This window comes from Saccoglossus kowalevskii, chromosome 11 (genome assembly GCF_978046115.1).
Source record: "Saccoglossus kowalevskii chromosome 11, keSacKowa6.1, whole genome shotgun sequence".
In the NCBI taxonomy this organism is placed as follows: domain Eukaryota; kingdom Metazoa; phylum Hemichordata; class Enteropneusta; family Harrimaniidae; genus Saccoglossus; species Saccoglossus kowalevskii.
The window spans coordinates 12,637,424-12,653,233 of record NC_140651.1 but is presented as its reverse complement, the minus strand read 5'-3'; the positions used below and the strand labels follow the sequence as shown (position 1 = coordinate 12,653,233).

The following is a 15,810-nucleotide window of genomic DNA, read 5'->3' as shown; positions in this document are numbered from 1 at the left end:
TATATGTTCGTCACGAATGAACCAAATCGGTGGAGATTTTGAGTAGGCACTACTATACAATTGATCAATTCCGTTATTTAACACTAGTGAACCTTTTTTGGAAAACATATTTGGGATGTTAAAAACGTTTTACAAATATATTATTTATAAATCAAAATGACAAGTAGAATTTAAATTATAATTATTAAGTCACCATCGCGTTATTTTAATATCACCCAATCAACAAGGCTTTTGTTTTTTTAAGTTGAATAGATCGATGGTCGCAGTTGCTATGTCACAAAGGATATTTTCGTAAGCTGTAATCAATTGATTTTAGTTTCGTAATAATGTAATTTAAATAAATAAGAACGTAAATTTGTAGACATGGGCGAGGTGTAAAATGTAATCAGTAATTTTATTCGTCCGTAATTTGCAAGAAGATCTTATTTTTCGTAAGCGTATAAAGTATTTTCCACATTAAATGTCGCAATTCGTACGCAATTTACAATTTTGATTCTCAAACACAAATTATCAAATATATTTTAGGAATTTATCTGTAAAGTGTAAAAACCTATGTTTTACTGTATATAGAACTTTTGTATTTCTTGTTGAAACGTAAAATGCATTTTTTTTTATTTCCTGTAACCTGTACCTGGTATCACCCTCCACCCCCCCCCCCCCCCCCCATTATGTGCATAGGCAATGTGGAGCTCTCGGGTCAATCATTATAAAATATTTGAATTTGAATGAATGCTGATAATCGGTATTCACAAATTGTTATAAATATGTTCATAAACTGAATTACCGTTTTCTGTCCTTCACGGTGAGCGATTACTTTACGGTAAATATTATCTTTTGGAAAGTATACCGTTTTTCTGTTTCACGGACACGGAAACGTTTACAAAAACTGATCCAATTTTTCCGCAAAATTCAGAACATCCTTGCCTTATGTGGCATTTCGTCAGTCAAGTGCCGCATTCCCGGTTTGTGCATAATCTCAAGCAATTTGAAAAAAACAATGATGATTTCAACCTGACCAATAACTCACATTCCCGGGTTGTAAAAAGCGCCATCTACAGGTCATACGTTGTGTTTCCTTTTTTTTTGGCGGTAATTCCAAAATGGCCGAATTACTCGAAAAGTAACTTCTCGGACCAAGCCATCAGCAGGCCTGTGTTTCAAAATGGTATCGCACTATATAACCTATTCTACCTCTATTTAATGTAAGTATACTATACTAGTGCGCTACAAACGACACATTGATGTTGTTGTCTTGGTGTGGACAATAAGCTGAGCGGTGATGACAACATTGCAGTAGCTGGCAGAACAAGGTCAAGTATCGAATGTTTCCGATTCATTCTTTGATCTGAATGGGGGTCACAGTTCGTGCGAATGTATGGTTTGTGTGTGCCTGAGTTGATTACTTGCATTACGACGGCTTTGTTCATCCAGACCAGATCAGGGCTAGAACTCCATGTCATGGAGATATCGACGGCCATTGGGCAAAGGTTTGGAGCTACTAGTATATATTGGGGGGGGGGGGGGCTGGCATAGAATACAGGAAATAAAACGACATTATACGTTTTTACAGGAAATAAACTCAGTCTTTTTACATTTTGACATTTTTATAATATATTTGATGATTTGTGTTTTAGAATCAAAATTGAAAATTGAATACAAATTACGACTTTTAATATGGAAAATACTTTATTCGCTTACAATAAATAAGGTCTTTGTACAAATTACGGACGAATAAAATAGCAAATTACATTTTACACCTTGCCAATGTCTATGAATTTACGTTAAATTTTATTTATTTAAAATACATTATTACGAAATAAAAACAATTGATTACAGCTTATGAAAATACCCTCACATGAACATAAGCTATGAGACGATCTGCTGCCCCATCTCAACTCGCTGGAAATACTGCTAAAAGAACAAAGTTTAGTCCCCCCTTCAGACAACCAGCAAGTTCAGTGAGTGTGTCGAGCACATCAGAATATAATAAGACGATTCCACACACTGCCAGTGTGTCTGGTGAAAAACATGTATTTGAAGATGAACTAACTTCTGAAAACCAAAGACAAGGTATATTCAATACTGGTATCAGGAATAGAAATAGGATTGTGGAATTTTCCATCACTGATGATAATCATGAAAAATGTGGAAAGATAAATGAACTTAGTGAAAAGAAGATACTAGGTACTGCAAAACAACCATTGGGGAATCAGAACAAAGTGCAGTTAGGTAGACCTGGTAATTATGCCAGCCCAAATAATGTGTCTAACTCACCTCTACATGCTGGAGCTCAAAAGGTGTTGTCGCAGCCAAAGTATAAAGAAGACATCGGCGATAATAATCAAAATGAAGGAATGCAGTCAAAATATTATAACGTTATGTGGTAAGCAAGTCAGCTTTTTTCACCATTCACATTTTGTTATCAAAACAAGTAGCAAATTATAGAAAAACAAATAACAATCAACAAAATGATATGATAGTAATATTTTTGATGCAAAGAATGAGGAATTCAAAGAGATAAATGCCCCTTGCTGTCATCACCCAAATAAATAACAAAACTTCACTCACAATTTAATTATTATTTTTTTTCAGGGGAAAACGATCAAATAAGAAACATAAAAAATGGGAAGGCGATGGTAAGTTTTCAAAAGTAATTTTATACGATAGAACTTTGAGTTATAAACTTACATTTGTGGTCGTTTGACCATAATTTTGTAATTGTTTTTTGTGTTTCATGATCATACTAAATGAGCTATAAATTGTTTTCACTAAAATAAATTTAATTTAATTTATGACAAATATATTTAAAGTTGTGCAAATATTTATTTTTATTTTTTAAGGTATACTTATATATAATCCCAATACATTTATCTAAGGCTGACGTCATTGTGGGATCGTTTATTAATCACATGCATATTTAAATCTGAAAAAAAGTTAAAATGGCAAAGTGTAAGTGTAAAGACAGTGGAAATAACTATGATTACAAATATATCATTGTATGCTAATTTTATTAATGCATGGTGTTCTATTGCACGTGAACGTCTTGCGATACTGTGTAGCACTTCTGCTCATCAATGATTTTTACTTCAATTTCAATTAGAATTGTTTTTTTAATTGTGAAAATACACACATGAGCTTGCCAAAATAAACCATTGTAACCACAATTCGTAATTATCTGAACCAAAGCTCCGCACAGTCTACAATGAAATAATGTTTGGCAGTATGAGACATCAAGCTGTGTTCATTTTCCTTATCTCCTGTGTTACACCACACAATGGAAATCCAAACATTATTCATAATAATGAATGTATTTAGTTAAAGCACATTGCGATGTATACATGCAAGCTAAGAGAATTATTAGATTAATTTTTCCTTCCAGTTTATCATATGACTTTATGAAATGAAATAAAACAAATCATATAGTTGTATGGTTTATTGCAGCAATTTCTAAATTTCTAGCTGGATTAGAAGAATTACTCAAGTGATGACACTTATATTTTCGACTGAAAGTTTATTTGAAAATGATATGAATAGAAAAATAATATAATAATAATTATTAAATAACCATCATTGCCAACTGACACTCTCAGAGGTCATGCCTTATTACCATAAAATTAGCATATATAAGTAATCATAGTAATCGTCTTTTTGACATCAAAGTACATGAAAGTATGTGATCAAACTGTGGTGCTGGTTGGTAAAAATTACATCAAGGGCTAGTATTATCTCTTCGATCTTGGATAACACCCGTTACTCCTTTTTGACTCCTGTGTGCAAAGCACAAAAAAGGAGTCTTTGCAGTTAGTGTGTCTGTCTGTCTGTCTGTGTGTGTGTCTGTCTGTGTGTCTGTTCCACTGATATCTCAAGAACCATACATTAATTTTTGATGAAACTTGGTGCATAGATGCTGTGGGCCAATGTGCAGATTTGATTAGGTTTTGGTAAAAATCCATGCATATTAATTACATAATTTGCATGATAATTAGCTGATTTTTAGCTGTTCCATGATTGCTCCACTGATATCTAAAGAACCACTCATTGGATTTTGATGAAACTTGGCACATAGATGCTCTGAACTAATGCGCAGATTTGATTAAAAATCTGCAACATTAATTACCTAATTTGCTTAATGATTAATAAATTTTTGGCTTTTCCACTGATATCTCAAGTGCTTATGATCACATTTCAATAAAACTTGGTACATAGATATCATAGAACACTGCACAGACCTGATAGTTTTTAGGGTAATATCAGTACATATTAATTACTTAATTTGCATAATTAATTAATTTTCAGCTTTTGATATTTCAAGTAGTTATCATCACATTTCAATGAAACTTGGTACATAGTTACTTAAAGACTGTGCAGAGACCTGATTAGTTTTGGGGTAAATATTTGTGCATTTAATCACCTTATTAGCATAATTAGTTAATTTTCAGCTTTTCGCTTGATAACTCAAGTACTGATCATCATATTTCAATGATACTTGCTACATAGATCCTCTAGGTTTATGCAGAGACCTGATTAGTTTTAGGGTAAATAATTGTGTATATTAATTACCTAATTCGCATAATTAGTTAATTTTTTGCCATGAATGAATATATAAAGAACTACTAATTGGATTTTATTGAAACTTTTATAGAGTATTCATCATCACATTTCAATGAACCTAGGACTATGCAGAGACCCAAATAGTTTTTGGTAAATATTTATGCTTATTAATCACCTAATTAAAATAATTAATTAACACTGATATCTCAATTACTGATCATCACATTTAAATAAAATTTGGTACATAAATGCTCTAGAACAATAGATAGGCCCGAATAATTTTGGGTATGAAATTTGTTCATATTAATTCTCTAAAATTAATTCATAGTTTTTTTGTTCTAATCACATTTCAATGAAACTTGGTACATGGATATAACATTACGAAGGCCTTATTAGTTTTACACTCAAATCTGTTCATATCAGTTACCTGATTTACATAATTAGTTTTCAGCTATTCCATCAATATCTCAAGTACAACTACAAGTAATTCTTTCTAAGCTTTCTTTGATTTATTATTATCGTTATAGCTATATTAATCACTAAAGAAAGAAGTGTGAAATTATTGGACATGGAAGGCAAGGAGTAAGTATCATACTGTTACAGTTTGTTAAAACGATTCTGTTTTGAAGTGAAGGATTCATGTACTCCTGTCCTATTGTCTTATAATATGAGGTTATTATGAGGATACCTCAAAGTATGCACGAAGACAGTACAGCAAGAGTATCGACAGACGTGCAGCGGAGGTCGATGCGACGATACGAATGCATACTTTGTGATGTCCTCATAATAACCTTATTATTATACATCTTTTCCTTCCAAGGATACATCATGAGAATTCCGGAATCCAAAAAGTTTAGAACAGAAGCAGTGAACTTATTTGTGTGCAGTCTGGTGGCAGCCATGTTTGTTTTTTATTAGAGGATGCATACGTGCGTAATGATTCCATTTTTGGAATTTGAATTTCTTAATATGATAGGATGAAAATCCACTGTAAAATACACAAAATTACGGCACGCTGTAACTTATGGCGTTACGATGACAGATGTATAATAATATTATTTAATCGCACATATATACTACTGTAAACCAAATAATTTTCTCTGCTAGAAATTTTCAGGATTTTATTGTATTTGTGAAGGCAAAAGCTTGTGAAACTCACTGACATTGTATGTTGTAGAACCCCAGAATTTTCAAAATTGCAAAATTGCACCATTTTTACCGACTCAAGAAATTTGCTAAAATTGTCTTTTCAAAATGAAAGCATTTTGCAGTATGTAAAGAGTGATCATCGTCACATGACTAATGTGCGAGATTTGTCTTGTTAAAAAGTGAAATATTTGCATTCCAATCATTCCAGGAATTAATCTTGGTAATGTGTTATGTGTTGATCTGTAGAGACAATCAGCGTTGTTGTTTTTGTTAATAATATGGGACCTATATCTCACACAAGCATCACACAATAACTATCATCCTTTAAAGCGGGAGGGTCATCACCACCTGTGTACACGCGGGAATTGGGTTCCAAGTGACGATAACAACACACGCTAAAAACACAAAGGGTAGATGCTTGTTTGTAAACAATGATACGCAATAGCTATCTTACGCATTCGCAGGGGACGACTCCCCTACTTTAAAATGTGCCTTGGAAGGATATTTGCAATAGAAGCACATTCTGTATGCCATCTGAACATCTGTTTGGCCATCTTACAAATGTATATAGAAGCTCACCAGTTTACTTGAATAACATAGCACTTCTCCATGGTATATGTCATTGGGCACTGACTTTGGACATCATACATGTAGCTTCTTTACAGTGAGTGTGATGAAAGCTAATCTATGTGGTATCACGTTGAGTACAGCAGTGAGGACTAATTGTCACCATCAGTCGTCTTTTTGACATTCATCTTGGGCATTGTTAATTCCATGTACATCATCATCTTATAAATAATGCGTACAACAAATTTTATTCGTCCCAAGGATTGGTCGCAGTGCTGGATATAAATTATCAGACTTGGAAGATTTAAAAGAAGGACAGACGCTGAATGTTGGTGGTAAAGAAATTGAGGTAATTATAAAGGCAGATTTACTTGACATGTTGCACTTACGGTTGATTCGGTGAATTGCATAATCTCCCTAATGTCTGATGTTACCTTGTGCAGTTACAGCGTTGATACAGATAAAGTTATAGTCCTTGCAAATACAAGGCCAAAAAATAATGAAAATTGTAGAAAAAAACATGGTATCACCCCATGACTATAAATATATATTGGATAGCAAATGAAATTTAGATTGACTGCAAAACATGGATTCAAGTGGAACTGTTAAATTAAGCTAGATTTGTAAACATTAGAAACTCAGTGAGTTGAAGTCTGTGTTTGTCTTCGTATATATATATATATATATATATATGTATAAATGTCTGAGGGATAAGAACTTCCAGTACTCTCAAAATGAAATGCGTTAAAAAATCAGGGCACTATTTTTATTTAACTTGTTATGGAAGACCAGTAGCTATTCACACACTCCTTCTCCCTCTGGGTCTTCCATGTGAAATTCATTATCTAGTTTAATTAAAAACAAATTGCATTATACCTACTAACGATGGAAACTTAACTTCAGGTGATGAACTCAATCTCTGAGGAGGATTGGAGTACTGGTCAGTGCTTTTCAACCAGTGGTCAACAGAATGAAAGTATTGTGGATGCAAAGAAACCACATTTTAGTAAACCTTTCAGAAATCCACAACAAGGTGCAGACAGTATACAGGTGAGAAACCAAGTAGTTACTGTAGATTGAATGAGCTGTGATGTTGTATGTAACTTCATTTTGAATCAAGTCATTATGTGGTAGTTTAACAATCAAATACTGTCGGATGACTTTAAGAAAGTATTTGTGTCATTACACCGATACTTAATAAAAACTCAGCATGTTATTTAATTGAATTATATAATTCAAACACCAATCCCAACTTTTGTCACCTTCCGTTGATGACATGTGACATTCTTACCAATTAACATGGTAATGTCATGTGTCTGCTTTTTGACCAATCAGCATAGTGATGACATGAGACTGCATTTTGACCAATCAACATAGTGATGTCATGTGACTGCATTCTGACCAATCAGCATAGAGATGAAATGTGACTGCATTCTGACCAATCAGCATAGTGCTGACATGTGACTGCATTCTGACCAATCAGCATAGTCATGACATGTGACTGCATTGTAACCAATCAACATAATCATGACATGTGACTGCATTGTAACCAATCGGCATAGTCATGACATGTGACTGCATTCTGACCAATCAGCATAGTGATGACATGTGACTGCATTGTACCCAATCAGCATAGTGATATGTGACTGCATTCTGACCAATCAGCATAGTGATGACATGTGACTGCATTGTACCCAATCAGCATAGTGATGATATGTGACTGCATTCTGACCAATCAGCATAGTGATGATATGTGACTGCATTCTGACCAATCAGCATAGTGATGACATGTGATTGCATTCTGACCAATCAGCATAGTGATGAAATGTGACTACATTCTGACTAATCAGCATAGTGATGACATGTGACTGCATTGTAACCAATCAACATAATCATGACATGTGACTGCATTGTAACCAATCGGCATAGTCATGACATGTGACTGCATTCTGACCAATCAGCATAGTGATGACATGTGACTGCATTGTACCCAATCAGCATAGTGATATGTGACTGCATTCTGACCAATCAGCATAGTGATGACATGTGACTGCATTGTACCCAATCAGCATAGTGATGATATGTGACTGCATTCTGACCAATCAGCATAGTGATGATATGTGACTGCATTCTGACCAATCAGCATAGTGATGACATGTGATTGCATTCTGACCAATCAGCATAGTGATGAAATGTGACTACATTCTGACTAATCAGCATAGTGATGACATGTGACTGCATTGTAACCAATCAACATAATCATGACATGTGACTGCATTGTAACCAATCGGCATAGTCATGACATGTGACTGCATTCTGACCAATCAGCATAGTGATGACATGTGACTGCATTGTACCCAATCAGCATAGTGATATGTGACTGCATTCTGACCAATCAGCATAGTGATGACATGTGACTGCATTGTACCCAATCAGCATAGTGATGATATGTGACTGCATTCTGACCAATCAGCATAGTGATGACATGTGACTGCATTCTGACCAATCAGCATAGTGATGACATGTGATTGCATTCTGACCAATCAGCATAGTGATGAAATGTGACTACATTCTGACTAATCAGCATAGTGATGACATGTGACTGCATTGTAACCAATCAACATAATCATGACATGTGACTGCATTGTAACCAATCGGCATAGTCATGACATGTGACTGCATTCTGACCAATCAGCATAGTGATGACATGTGAGTGCATTGTAACCAATCGGCATAGTCATGACATGTGACTGCATTGTAACCAATCAGCATAGTCATGACATGTGACTGCATTTTGACCAATCAGCATAGTGATGACATGTGACTACATTGTAACCAATCAGCATAGTGATGACATGTGACTGCATTCTGACCAATCAGCATAGTGATGACATGTGACTGCATTGTACCCAATCAGCATAGTGATGATATGTGACTGCATTCTGACCAATCAGCATAGTGATGACATGTGACTGCATTCTGACCAATCAGCATAGTGATGACATGTGACTGCATTGTACCCAATCAGCATAGTGATATGTGACTGCATTCTGACCAATCAGCATAGTGATGACATGTGACTGCATTGTACCCAATCAGCATAGTGATGATATGTGACTGCATTCTGACCAATCAGCATAGTGATGATATGTGACTGCATTCTGACCAATCAGCATAGTGATGACATGTGACTGCATTCTGACTAATCAGCATAGTGATGAAATGTGACTACATTCTGACTAATCAGCATAGTGATGACATGTGACTGCATTGTAACCAATCAGCATAGTGATGACATTTGACTGCATTCTGACCAATCAGCATAGTGATGACATGTGACTACATTCTGACCAATCAGCATAGTGATGACATGTGACTGCATTCTGACCAATCAGCATAGTGATGACATGTGACTACATTCTGACCAATCAGCATAGTGATGACATGTGACTACATTCTGACCAATCAGCATAGTGATGACATGTGACTACTTTCTGACTAATCAGCATAGTGATGACATGTGACTGCATTGTAATCAATCAGCATAGTGATGACATTTGACTGCATTCTGACCAATCAGCATAGTGATGACATGTGGCTACATTCTGACCAATCAGCATAGTGATGACATGTGACTGCATTTTGACCAATCAGCATAGTGATGACATGTGAGTGCATTGTAACCAATCGGCATAATCATGACATGTGACTGCATTGTAACCAATCGGCATAGTCATGACATGTGACTGCATTTTGACCAATCGGCATAGTCATGACATGTGACTGCATTTTGACCAATCAGCATAGTGATGACATGTGACTACATTGTAACCAATCAGCATAGTGATGACATGTGACTGCATTCTGACCAATCAGCATAGTGATGACATGTGACTGCATTGTACCCAATCAGCATAGTGATGATATGTGACTGCATTCTGACCAATCAGCATAGTGATGACATGTGACTGCATTCTGACCAATCAGCATAGTGATGACATGTGACTGCATTGTACCCAATCAGCATAGTGATGATATGTGACTGCATTCTGACCAATCAGCATAGTGATGACATGTGACTGCATTGTACCCAATCAGCATAGTGATGATATGTGACTGCATTCTGACCAATCAGCATAGTGATGATATGTGACTGCATTCTGACCAATCAGCATAGTGATGACATGTGACTGCATTCTGACTAATCAGCATAGTGATGACATGTGACTACATTCTGACTAATCAGCATAGTGATGACATGTGACTACATTCTGACTAATCAGCATAGTGATGACATGTGACTGCATTGTAACCAATCAGCATAGTGATGACATTTGACTGCATTCTGACCAATCAGCATAGTGATGACATGTGACTACATTCTGACCAATCAGCATAGTGATGACATGTGACTGCATTCTGACCAATCAGCATAGTGATGACATGTGACTGCATTTTGACCAATCGGCCCAATCAGCATAGTGATGATATGTGACTGCATTCTGACCAATCAGCATAGTGATGACATGTGACTGCATTCTGACCAATCAGCATAGTGATGACATGTGACTGCATTGTACCCAATCAGCATAGTGATGATATGTGACTGCATTCTGACCAATCAGCATAGTGATGACATGTGACTGCATTGTACCCAATCAGCATAGTGATGATATGTGACTGCATTCTGACCAATCAGCATAGTGATGATATGTGACTGCATTCTGACCAATCAGCATAGTGATGACATGTGACTACATTGTAACCAATCAGCATAGTGATGACATGTGACTGCATTCTGACCAATCAGCATAGTGATGACATGTGACTGCATTGTACCCAATCAGCATAGTGATGATATGTGACTGCATTCTGACCAATCAGCATAGTGATGACATGTGACTGCATTCTGACCAATCAGCATAGTGATGACATGTGACTGCATTGTACCCAATCAGCATAGTGATGATATGTGACTGCATTCTGACCAATCAGCATAGTGATGACATGTGACTGCATTGTACCCAATCAGCATAGTGATGATATGTGACTGCATTCTGACCAATCAGCATAGTGATGACATGTGACTGCATTGTACCCAATCAGCATAGTGATATGTGACTGCATTCTGACCAATCAGCATAGTGATGACATGTGACTGCATTGTACCCAATCAGCATAGTGATGATATGTGACTGCATTCTGACCAATCAGCATAGTGATGATATGTGACTGCATTTTGACCAATCAGCATAGTGATGACATGTGACTACATTGTAACCAATCAGCATAGTGATGACATGTGACTGCATTCTGACCAATCAGTATAGTGATGACATGTGACTGCATTGTACCCAATCAGCATAGTGATGATATGTGACTGCATTCTGACCAATCAGCATAGTGATGACATGTGACTGCATTCTGACCAATCAGCATAGTGATGACATGTGACTGCATTGTACCCAATCAGCATAGTGATGATATGTGACTTCATTCTGACCAATCAGCATAGTGATGACATGTGACTGCATTGTACCCAATCAGCATAGTGATGATATGTGACTGCATTCTGACCAATCAGCATAGTGATGACATGTGACTGCATTCTGACTAATCAGCATAGTGATGACATGTGACTACATTCTGACTAATCAGCATAGTGATGACATGTGACTGCATTGTAACCAATCAGCATAGTGATGACATTTGACTGCATTCTGACCAATCAGCATAGTGATGACATGTGACTACATTCTGACCAATCAGCATAGTGATGACATGTGACTGCATTCTGACCAATCAGCATAGTGATGACATGTGACTACATTCTGACCAATCAGCATAGTGATGACATGTGACTACATTCTGACCAATCAGCATAGTGATGACATGTGACTACTTTCTGACTAATCAGCATAGTGATGACATGTGACTGCATTGTAACCAATCAGCATAGTGATGACATGTGACTGCATTCTGACCAATCAGCATAGTGATGACATGTGGCTACATTCTGACCAATCAGCATAGTGATGACATGTGACTGCATTTTGACCAATCAGCATAGTAATGACATGTGACTGCATTGTAACCAATCAGATAGTGATGACATGTTACTGCAATCTGACCAATCAGCATAGTCATGACATGTGACTGCATTGTAACCAATCGGCATAGTGAGGACATGTGACTGCATTCTGACCAATCATGATAAAGATGACATGTGACTGCGTTGTAACCAATCGGCATAGTGAGGACATGTGACTGCATTCTGACCAATCAGCATAGTGATGACATGTGACTGCATTGTACCCAATCAGCATAGTGATGACATGTGACTGCATTCTGACCTGTCAGCATAGTGATGACATGTGACTGCATTGTACCCAATCAGCATAGTGATGATATGTGACTGCATTCTGACCAATCAGCATAGTGATGACATGTGACTGCATTCTGACCAAATAGCATAGTGATGACATGTGACTACATTCTGACCAATCAGCATAGTGATGACATGTGACTACATTCTGACCAATCAGCATAGTGATGACATGTGACTGCATTGTAACCAATCAGCATAGTGATGACATGTGACTGCATTCTGACCAATCAGCATAGTGATGACATGTGACTGCATTCTGACCAATCAGCATAGTGATGACATGTGACTACATTCTGACCAATCAGCATAGTGATGACATGTGACTGCATTGTAACCAATCAGCATATTGATGATATATGACTGTATTCTGGCCAATCAGCATTTTGACCAACCATTATGGTAATTTTAGCAATAAGGTATGCGTTTATTACTAATAAGATTCTCGTTTGTCATCATTTTAACAGAAACCTAAACCTGTTACAGTAACCCCAAAGTTTGACCCTATGTCACCCGGTGCATTGGTTATGCCAAGACCAAGTCCCACTCATCAGGTAAGAAAACGCTTGCTATTTTTTTTTTTTTTCTATTAGTTCAGTGAGGATAGCAACACCCAGGGCTCAAAATTAGCAGTAGCCTAATGCGCTCAGGATTTAAACAAAAAGTAGTGGGAGATTTTTTTTAAAATAGACTGGGCCATTTTATTTCCTTATTGTGAATACACAGAGGGACTTTTAAAAGCACAATTCAGTCATATCATAATTCCTTCTCTTTGATCTTTGCACTTGTTTTCATTCTGGCTCAATTTCTATGATTTTCATTCAAATCACATAAGTATCATTACCAATCTTTGTCTCCATCTCAGAAATTGATGTAATTTCATTGTTTCCTAGTATTGACAAGATGTTCATGTGTTTGCATAAAAAATATCAGCCATTATCAAAATGTAATTTTTCTTTGAGATTGTACTTTAAATTGGTACTTAAAGTTGGGTTCGAGAATTCTTATGCTGTCAAAAAATTGGCAAAAAATTGCAAACACTCCAAGAAATAATACAGTTGGGGGGATCCCCAGAGAGTTGCATGAGTCGCACATCCAGGATGAAACACCAAGCTACCATTTTCCTAAATTATTTCCCAAAATGGACTACTATAATTTTACATAAAAATCACAGTTTGTCTTTAAAGCTGCATGGGTGTGGGTGCATTTCAATAAATTCAGGTTTCACTAGTACCGGTAGTACCAGTTGTACATTTATATTTCTGCATTAGGACAACAATCTACACATGCTAAATATTTATACACATATTTACATTACCCATGGGAATTTACAGTATGACAGATAATTTAGCAGTTTGAGCCCATCAAAACAAATCCAAGAGTTTTCATCAAGTTCATTTTTTACATAAAAAGACCAGACATCCTAAATTGTTATTTCTTTTATTACTATCTCCTAGTGGCAATATAATCAGCACAATTTACCAATCATTGATGTCGTCGTCGACCCACATCTGTCTACACATCTCAGACCACATCAAAGAGCTGGCGTATTGTTTATGTATGAGTGCATTATGGGGATGAAGCCATCTATGGGACAAGGTGCTATATTGGCGTAAGTCTACGGTTGAGTTTATTATGAGAATGCCGCAAAGTATGCATGATGGTAGTACAGTGATAATATTGATTCGCTTGCAGCTGCGATCATATCTTCCTGTACTGCCTGAGTCCATACTTTGCGGTATTTTCATTATAACACTTATTATACTGTACATCTTTCTCTGCATCTAGTAATAATTTGGTGAGATGTAACAGAAATGCCAGTGAAAAGCATTTTGTGCCTGTTTCATTTTTTTTTTTATTCGCTTGATTTCATTTCAGTTACACTACTTTGCTGCTGCATCCAATGTTAGCAAAAGAAAGTGTTTAAGGTAGCGAGACTATTATTTGTGTTGAAAATTACGATTTTCACATTTATTTATTAATTGATGAAATGCACTATAAACTTTCATGTGATAAAGTCAACATAACATAGAATGTCATGTAAGTTGGTTCAAATGTAGATTTTCTGAAGGGAAGCAAGGCAGCCTCAGTAGTGTTTTCCAAAATCAGCAACACTGGTTTAATTAATCTGTGTGCCTATAAGTTTCAAAGATAAACTCAAGACAAAGCAATGTTAGGATGTGTTATCAGTAGCTATCTGACACACAATGAGTGTTTCCAAACATTTGAGTGGTTTGTCTCCGCCCCTGTTTGTTTCACAGATTAGTCATTTGCATATGAATGTGTCATACAGCCACTGAAAAAAAATCATTGATTTTGGTGTTTTCATATGCCGAATTTATCCAATTATAGCTATCCCATTCCTTTATTTTTGTTTGGTTTCCAATAGCCTTACACATTTGGATGTCCCTACACATGTTAAAACAGACCTTGATGGGGAAACAAATTGCATGTGCCGATAAACAAGTTTGAAAATCTTTGCTGTTACTTCATGGACGTTTTCTAGGAGTTTATGTTTTTTCAAAATACAAGGTCTTTAACAAAAAATAACGTATACTTATTGTCGTCGTATTAACACCAAATTTTCACAGCTTTAAGGTGACAGTGAGAGGAACTTGAATGTGTCCAGACAAACTATTTCATCGATTATTTACCAACGAGTTGTGGTTTGAGTTGGGGGCAATGCGACTAAAACAGTAATTGAAATTCAGCACACTATTTTTTAAAACGCGTTGCTTGAATAAAACTGACCAGACACATTCAATTTACCACACTATTGAACAACTAGGAAAAGTGAAAAAAATACTTCTTATCGCCAGCATAAATGCGTAATTATTTTTTTTACAGAAAAAGTAATTTTTCACCTTTGATTGAGTAATGCGTCGTAGAATGCAGATACCGGCATGCAAAATACACTTGTGAAAAGCTTGAAATCTGGCGATTCTAAAAATATATACTTTCCCGGGTCTATTTGTAGTCATTTAGTCACAATTAGAAGATGAAAACAAGTATGCAAATAATAGTCCCGCTACCTTAAATGTGATTTTCCAAATGAGGAATAAGACATTCGGTCATGTCCGTGACCTTTTCTAACATATCTGTACAGCGGTTTACAGAATTAACTCTATGGTTTTGGTGTTAGATGTATATTAATTTTA

At 36.1% G+C, this 15,810-nt stretch overlaps 1 protein-coding gene across 1 annotated transcript in view; it reads left to right on the top strand.

Annotated features, from left to right (window-relative positions):
• Window positions 1-1,854: 1,854 nt before the first annotated feature.
• Window positions 1,855-15,810, top strand: part of LOC100378514 (DNA repair and recombination protein RAD54B) — a 28,750-nt gene continuing 14,794 nt past the window's right edge. Inside the window, exons 1-7 of the mRNA XM_085505412.1 lie at window positions 1,855-2,383; window positions 2,593-2,636; window positions 5,079-5,133; window positions 6,529-6,616; window positions 7,171-7,329; window positions 13,120-13,206; window positions 14,110-14,264. Of these exons, the coding sequence (XP_085361538.1) occupies window positions 1,869-2,383; window positions 2,593-2,636; window positions 5,079-5,133; window positions 6,529-6,616; window positions 7,171-7,329; window positions 13,120-13,206; window positions 14,110-14,264 (1,103 nt within the window). The 5' untranslated portion in view covers window positions 1,855-1,868. The remainder of the gene's footprint in view (window positions 2,384-2,592; window positions 2,637-5,078; window positions 5,134-6,528; window positions 6,617-7,170; window positions 7,330-13,119; window positions 13,207-14,109; window positions 14,265-15,810) is intronic.